We start from the raw sequence: 9,146 nt of genomic DNA, 5'->3' as shown, positions 1-9,146 counted from the left end.
GTGAAGATCTATGTCTGAAGTGCTATTGCAGCTTTTCACTGAACATATTAACTTTTTATTTGATTTAACTTTAGAAGAAAACTTCGTCGACTCCATCATCAAAAAAATTTTTACTTTTTTAACGTGTTTTATTATTTTAATAAACAAAACACAGTTCCTATGTAAATTTTTCCCTCATTAGAGTTATAAATTTTGCCACCAGATGGTGTATGCCCATTTGACGGATCCCAATATCTTATCCAGATTTGATTTACTATGCAGAGTATTCAAAAACAGAAAAAAATAGGTTTCGTTTAAATGACAGTTATAGGAAAAAATTGTTCATAATGCCAGAATATGGAGTTATGCAAAAAATTGCGTGATAGCTATTCAAATGATTTTTGATTCCGTTCAACTGACTTGGCTCAAAAAAAAAAACATTTGAATCGCCGCAATTTTTTGCATATTTTGGCCTTCTGGACAACTTTTTCTGGTTGAAGCTATATATAACATAGCTGCCATTTAAACGAAACCTTATCGTTTCTATTTTTGAACACCATGTATAGTAAATCAAATCTGGATAATACAGACGATCTTGTATTAACAAAAGGAATAAATTTTGTTTAAAAAATTTTTGATTGAACTTTTTGGGCCATCCTGTATGTGTAATACTTTTGACCTCCAGGTATCCACTGATAAAAATAATATTCGAAATTCAACCCCAAAAGTTCTAATATAGCGTTTTGGAAATAAATAATACGATGATCTTGCTCAACCAAAAAATAGATCAAATTGTTTTGAACGTTGTACTTTGTTTCTTGATGGAAAACCTAAACTGTGTTGAATATTACTACCACATAAATTATTTAACTTCAAATTTAATTGTGTCTGTTTCTACATTAGTACCAACATGTACGAATAATACTGTTTCCTAGAAAAATAGGTAGAACATTTGCCCCCAATAGTTCATTATACAATTTAGTCGTATTTTAGGTGTAGGTTTTGATAAATATCAAAGAATGATGTTGCTACAGATTGTGGTAACAGAATGAGATAGAGACCAAAACCTCAAAATCAAGACAAAGACCAATTAAAAGTAAAACAAAGTTTTTATTCTGTAGATACTAATAATTAAATATGTTTGACCTCTAAAATTAATTTAAGTTAACGGTAGATGATGATACTTAATTAGAGGTGTTTTTTCAAGTCGTTAAGAAGTCACAATTTCACAAATTATAATCATGCAAGTACACTTTTCGTTTTAATAAGCTGTTATTAGACTTGCCTGTAATTAAATACAATTAGTTTACTATGTACAGTCCGTAGAAAGCAAGTCGATAATCTTGCGTAAGGAAAATAATTTGCAATGTTTATACGCATTTTCAATGATGAAAATCGAGACTAATCGGTCATATATATACTTAGATATCGAATGAGTTTATAAACAAATTATAATTTACATGGCATTTGGGTCTCACTGCAAACTGACGCAATCTACACAATCGTTACAACAAATTGTTTTTCTGTTTTAGAGAATTTTGAAGAAAACAGTTGCATCGGTACTGATACTTGTTGTAGTTACTCATAATCTCCGAAAATATTAAAATCAGTTGAAAGGTATTTTATAAGTCGCTAGTGATGAGCAAAGTAAGACTAAGACTAAGACCAAGACTGTCCCGGTACAAATTTTTCTGTTTACCATCACATAATTCTTTACGCGAAGAAAAATTTCTTAAGTTTTCTTATTTTGCTTGTTAATTATTATACAATAAATTTACAAATATTTTAACAAATACATGATCATCATCATAATATAGTTAGTCCTAAGACTGGTTATTGGGCAAGCGTTTCCACTTTTCCTTATCCTGAGTTAATCTTCGCATTTCCTTAAAACTTGAACAACCCACATACTTAACTATCTGTATCTATGTCAGTAATCATATCTAGGTCTACCTCTACTCCTCTTAACTTNGGAAGGTCCTCTTCAGCCTGCTTTCAGGAATCGTGGAAATGGGTGAGTGGTAGTTCGGGTGAGAAAGATGAGACAGACGAAATGAAGACAGAAGAGAATGAAAGATTATCTGTGGAATATTACTGCCCCAGCATTTGCGTAAGTGATCCGAGGAAACCACAGAAAAACTTGGACCAAGGCAGACGGACCCGGAATCGAACTGGCGTCCTCCCGAATGCTAAGCAATGGTCTAAATTTGGGCATGTTAGCAGCATCGGACTTTAAACAAAGTTCAACATTGTTAGGAATTTAGAAAAGCAAAGACGTTTGTTTAATGATATAATTCCAACCATGAAACATTTCCTAAATTAACAAGAGCGTGTTGAAAACGCAGCAAATGACTACAGTCCTAAGTGGAAACAAGAAAAAAAAATACGTCTATTCCCACAGATAAATTATTGTAGATTATGCCGACTTTGATCGTTCAAACTATACTTAATTATTCAACTATTATGCATTTAGTAACTTTGGAAAGGACAATGCGTCCTTATTAGAATTACCCCAAAGAGCGAGTAGGTACTTAATCCATTAGTAAAAAGTAAACATTCAAATTTAATTGTTCAGTGTTCTATAAATGTTGAGTCAACTTTTATCAGTTTACCGATTGTTTGACCTAATAAATGTGTGAATTAATTCCATTTTATCCAAACAAAACAGAATTAATTCACACCACGGTGCAAATTTACTTTTTTTTTTCGTCATTTGCAAGTTAGATTAGTTATTTTTGTGTGGTGTCCAAAAAGCGTACACATCACACTTGCACGCATTTACACAATACGTATATGTGTATATTTATTCGCCCTCAAAACTAGTACAAACAAAAAGCTATCTCCGCGTCATTCCTGACTTTGCTCAAGGACCATTAAAGCATAATTTTGTATGTTTGCACTTGTTTATACGTATGTACTATAAGTACATTTCACTACTATAGGCATTAGATAATTTATTGAAGAAGATTAATCTACATCTTGAAGCACTTGAACGACCGAACTCTACTCAAGGTAGAATACAAAACGTCTAGCTAGATCTAGTGTGTTTAACCTATTGTTCTTAGTTTATAAACCAAAGTTTTTTACCATATCATCATCATTAGGCCGTCAGTCCTAAGACTGGTTGGACACGCATCTCCACACTTTACTATCCTGACCTAATCTTTGCATTTCCCTAAGACTAGAACATCCCACATCCTTAACCATTTGCGAACAGTAATCTAATCTACGTCTACCTTTACTCGTCTTAACTCCTGTATATTTATCCCTACAGTTGTACTGTATTTAATGATGTTCGCGTCTTCGATGTATAAATTAAAAAGTAGCGGTGACACTGTGCATCCCTATCTGACTCCCTTCCTAATATTTACTTCTCTACGTTGCTGCTCAAACTATAGCTACCTGTTGTTCTTTATACAAACTGTGTATTACACTTCTATCTCTCTATCTCATCCCTGCATTATTAAGTATATTTAGCATCTTGTCCCATTTAATACTGACAAAAGCTTGTTCTAAATCTACGAATGCTTTTCCTTTTACTATCTGTCGTGTTCTCTATTGTTACCCCGGAAAGGTAGAATACTTGATAATGCATGTATATTTTTCACGTCATATTATTAATTAATATATTTAGGATTGAAAATACTCTCATACTTTGCAATGTATTTGGTAAATGTGCAAATGTTTACCTCATTTTAATTTGAGTTGCTGGAATCATGGTCCGATTTGTTAAGTCCTTGGGCTCTTTGTCTATGTCATTTCTGATGTCGCATTTCTTCCTGAAAATAATACAATGTTATTTTTGATATTTGTTTGCGCGACTGTGTTCAAAGTGGAACGCGGTAAATATCTGAATCGAGGCAAAATATCTTAAAAACTATAATGTTTCAAAATCGTTCATAGTTTTTACGGACAAGTTAAAATTAACGAAGAAAATATGACATTATGTGATCTGGTATTTTATGTTTTTTTTTTGTTGTACCTTACATCATCAGAATAACTGAACTTTGTCATTCATGCGATGCACTCATTTAACACCCATCTCTTCGTACCCAACCCCTGTGGTTCGAAACTAATATAGAAATAGAAGACAAATTAGAAGAAATCGCTGATTTTCGATATTTAGGGGACCAGATAACTCATATTGGGAAAAACGGTAGAAATGTAAAACAAGGAATAGTACATTTTTAACAAAAAGAAATTACTTTTGTTCTCACAATCGGTTAATATGGAAATTGGAAATAATTTACTAAATTATAATCATGCAAGTACACTTTTCGTTTTAATAAGCTGTTATTAGACTTGCCTGTAATTAAATGCAAGTAGAAAGCAAGTCGATAATCTTGCGTAAGGAAAATAATTTGCAATGTTTATACGCATTTTCAATGATGAAAATCGAGACTAATCGGTCATATATATACTTAGATATCGAATGAGTTTATAAACAAATTATAATTTACATGGCATTTGGGTCTCACTGCAAACTGACGCAATTTACACGATCATTACAACAAATTGTTTTTCTGTTTTAGAGAATTTTGAAGAAAACAGTTGCATCGGTACTGATACTTGTTGTAGTTACTCATAATCTCCGAAAATATTAAAATCAGTTGAAAGGTATTTTATAAGTCGCTAGTGATGAGCAAAGTAAGACTAAGACTAAGACCAAGACTGTCCCGGTACAAATTTTTCTGTTTACCATCACATAATTCTTTACGCGAAGAAAAATTTCTTAAGTTTTCTTATTTTGCTTGTTAATTATTATACAATAAATTTACAAATATTTTAACAAATACATGATCATCATCATAATATAGTTAGTCCTAAGACTGGTTATTGGGCAAGCGTTTCCACTTTTCCTTATCCTGAGTTAATCTTCGCATTNTTGAGTTCTTTTATTTGATAAAATTCCTTTTAAAATATAATTTAACGATTAATAATAAATTAAATCGTAAAAATTCACCGAGTCTGCTGATACGAAATAAGACCTTTCCTCCAGAAACAAAAGAAAATAGAAACCTTCACCAACGTCATACTGTCGTTCGTTTCATTTTTTTTTTTTTCATTCAACTGTGAACTTTAAACGCTTAGAGCAAATGAAATTCTGTAGCGTTTGGTTAAAGCAGTAAGTTCTTTCGGGCAATGGGACTATTCATTAACCCGGAGCCCAAAAACTAATTCGGTGTTCGTCGTAATAAATCTCTTGTATTTGTATAAGTTAATTGAAAGCTAAATGAGAATTTCCTAGTATTACCAATGTTACCGCTTTCCTTTCGGAACGATACAAGAAAGTTAATATTTATCCAACCATATGACCCAAAGTCGCGTTCTTATATTGTTCCATACGGACCTCTAAGCCGCGATCCTCGCTGGATTAATTTATGTATGTAATACGCTCGACTTGAATATATTCTATTGAAGAAGACATTTGCCCTTAAATTAGCAATAAGTAGATTATATAAAGATTCGGTAGCATTCTAGAGATCTACACCCTTCAAAGAATAATAAAAATAGTGAGTGAATGCCTATCTATACTACAATGAGAAAAGTTGTAGAGCTAATAAAACTTGTTAAAAAAAATCCGAAACGACATATGTCTGTAGTATGTTAATGTGAATTCTCAAATTGATAAAATATAACTCTTAATAAATACTAACTGCATTCCAAGCGCGCACAGTTGCGGGAATAACTAGGCAATATATTTAATATATTTTCAACTACAGGGGTTGGTTTTAAAGACTGTCGCTCCAAAGGCCACTAAAGCTCTTAAACCGAGTCCCATAGCCTCATAAGAGTTATATGGTGAGATAACTTTCCATGCTCTTTCCATGAGAAGGTTTCGGTTTTCATCTGCAGGGGTTGGTTTCAAAAATAAGCGGGTTGAAACACTATCGCCACAAAGGAATCCATAATAGAGAATCAGTGAAGGTGTGAATTGAGTTCCAACATCTGGACAGAACGTTACAGTATGTTAGATTTTTCCTGAATGCATTACATCTACAAGGTTCGAGAATGTTTTAGAATTTTCCAGAAGGTTCGTGAATATTCCCAATTATTAACTACTTTTCCTGCACGAAACGAAGCCAATCCGACTTAAATGTAATAATAAGCGTAGTTTGTCCGTACGTGCCCCGCTATTGGAGGCCCTGGGCACATAAGCCTTATCGGGGTCCCTACAGCTTTAACAGAGAATTAGTTTGGTTTATCAACAATTATTTGTTTCTTTCTATTCACAATAAATGAATAGATAATTGTAATATGCCTCGGAAAAGTTGATAACTCTATCATTCTCAGGGTGGTGCAAAATTGTGTTTTTTGAAAAGGCACCCTTCTAGTTTTCAGATATGCAAAATCGTCAACCAGTTGTTCAAACTCTTTTTCTTTGAGTATATCCCATTCTATGGACTGATCAATCTTTCTTGAAGCATTGTTCGTCTTAACTTATTTTTTATTCTTTTCCGTTTAAAGAAGGAGCGTTCGCCACTANCAGTTGTTCAAACTCTTTGTCTTTGAGCATATCCCATTCTATGGACTGATCAATCTTTCTTGAAGCATTGTTCGTCTTAACTTATTTTTTATTCTTTTCCGTTTAAAGAAGGAGCGTTCGCCACTACAGTTAGTTACCATCATGTTTAAGAATCATCAATGCAATTTCTACATTTGGAAATGTGTCTTCAACTCGGTTTTTTTGCAAAACTTCTGGAATACTATTAGTTTGCCAAATACAGACATTCTATTTCTCGTTAACATTTTCCTAGCGGCAAATTCATTGCAACTTTGTCTCAGAATTTAGACTTTTCAAGCGAAAACAATGCCAACAATAACCAATGTCCTTGTACAAACTCATTCGCTGTTTTAGATGCACGCTTAGGGTATCACTTATGGGAAGTAAGGTATTTCTACTTTAATATCTCTTCCCAACTCAGTTGGACTATCAGTGCAGAGTCACCAAAAAATGTCTGGCGCGAACTTCTAAGTCTTATTCTTTGAGACAAGCCCTTGTTGTTCTGTATTTTTCTCATTGGTGAGCGATTCGAAGTAATAAAATTTCAGAATATGTAAATGTTTGAAGAATCACCTACATTTAGGTATGCTCGCGTATATAGCATACAAAAGCGATTATGCAAGTAAATATTCTAACAGCAGTTATTGATTAATTTTCTTAAAATAGTTATCGACTTTTGGTTGGCGGATAGATCTGGCAGGAACTATATAGGGGGCTTCCGTTGATTGTGGGGCCCTGGGGGCTTCCGTTGATTGTGGGGCCCTGGGCACTTGCCCAGAGTGCCCAATGGAAAAGAGGGGCCTACTCTTGAGGGTTATATGGTGTAATAGATTCCCATCTCCCATCCATGACAAGGTTTCAGTTTCCAGTTGCAAGTGTTGATTTCAAAGATACGGTGGGAGCTGAAGGAGTATCATCCTAAAGGACTCCATAATAGACAGTCAGTAAAAGTGTTAATTGAGTTCCCACGCCTGATGCTCAAAACCTTACAGAATATCACAAATTTTTCCTGAATGCCCTCTACATCCACAGGTTCGATTGTGGGGCCCTGGGCACTTGCCCGGAGTGCCCAATGGAAAAGAGGGGCCTACTCGTGAGGGCTATATGGTGTGATAGATTCCCATCCCCCATCCATGAGAAGGTTTCAGTTTCCAGTTGCAGGTGTTGATTTCAAAGATACGGTGGGAGCTGAAAGAGTATTTATCCTAAAGGACTCCATAATAGACAGTCAGTAAAAATGTTAATTGAGTTCCCCGACGCCTGATGCTCAAAACCTTACAGAATATCACAGATTTTTCCTGAATGCCCTCTACATCCACAGTTTCGAGAATTTTATAAAAGGTTCGAGAACGTTCCCAAATGGTGACTAACTTTTTCTGAGCGAAAAAAAGGTAATCCGACTTGTTTAAAATAAAACTCGGTGTGTGCTTCAACAATACATCATAGAACTGTAGAGATACTAATAAAAATAAAAATCGAAACCCAATGATGTTACTTTTACATATTTTTTATTTAAATTTAGTAATCGTTTCAAAGTTACTCAATAAGAGCCCTTGAGTATTAACGAGCCCACATTGAGATCGTACAAGGTGCCGTGTATTTTATTTCTCGTTCTAGAATGTACGTATAAGTTTAATATGCCAACAGAGAGCCTGGAGCGTCGCGATCGTCGGAATTAGGCGTGATCTAATAAGATATCGTTTCAATTCTCGAATGAGAATAATTAAATATTGTTTAAGAAGATCTTTAAGCCTTAACGTTTTTAATAGTGGGCGTCTTGCATCTCATCGTGTTTTTCTTATTTGCTCAGTGGCGGTTTGTCCTTAACTGTTGCGAAGTTGCAGAGCGCAGACTATTTCTGATCGTGACAAAAACATTGAAATTAAGTACAAGTATATCTTTTCCACGAGTGTCATTTTCCTAGTCCGTATAAAAACTGGAAAAAATTATGAATTTGACTTTCTTTGCAAGATTTTTCATTTCCAGTTGTGAAAGTCCTGGAAAAATTTATTAAAACAACATTGTTAATTATTATAGAACAAAAAATTCATTGTGGTCAGTTTTGTAACGCAACTATCTCACGTGGATGGCGATTTCGATTTTCTACAGAATCCAGACAAACACTACCTACTACCTTTAGACAGCGTTTGATGAATTACTAGAAACAGCGTAGAGAAAACGCCATCTTTAGAAAATTGCTACATGCAACGTTCGACAAGGTACCTAATAATATCGAACCCACGACATTGCTACCCCTATGCAGTATAATCATAACAAAAAGTTCATGATGGTGGTCAATATGCTGTCGGAACTGTCTACGGTGTGTTGACGAAATCCAATGAAACTAGAATTTCATTATCGAGTGTCACACCTCAAGAGAAACTTTTTTGAGAAAAGCATTTTGTATTTTATTTAAAATATTTTTCAAAACGTATTTTCTATTTGTAAAATGCAAAATATATTTTTGCCATTAAACGTTTTACTGGTATCACAGATCAAAAATTATGAATGAAAGTTGCTCACATTGGCCATTAAAGGTATTAGAAGCTTAAAAAATTGCTTGAAGAGAGCCCAAAAAATTCTAAACTCCTTCGAAATGGATAATCTAAAATATTGAATCGATATTGTTTTTCAAGTTCAATGTCATGGTCCATGGAGTTTT

General features: G+C 34.0%; 1 protein-coding gene across 2 annotated transcripts in view; it reads right to left on the bottom strand.

The window, feature by feature from the left end:
* Nucleotides 1-9,146, bottom strand: part of LOC108741402 (BTB/POZ domain-containing protein kctd15) — an 80,342-nt gene that overhangs the window by 5,445 nt on the left and 65,751 nt on the right. For both annotated transcript variants that reach the window (XM_025977266.1, XM_025977265.1), the window contains exon 2: nt 3,669-3,758. In XM_025977266.1, coding sequence (XP_025833051.1) covers nt 3,669-3,697 — 29 coding nt within the window. In that variant the 5' untranslated portion in view covers nt 3,698-3,758. The remainder of the gene's footprint in view (nt 1-3,668; nt 3,759-9,146) is intronic.

This window comes from Agrilus planipennis, unplaced genomic scaffold (genome assembly GCF_000699045.2).
Source record: "Agrilus planipennis isolate EAB-ADULT unplaced genomic scaffold, Apla_2.0 scaffold24, whole genome shotgun sequence".
Taxonomy (NCBI): Eukaryota; Metazoa; Arthropoda; class Insecta; order Coleoptera; family Buprestidae; genus Agrilus; species Agrilus planipennis.
This window is presented reverse-complemented; position numbering and strand designations above follow the sequence as displayed.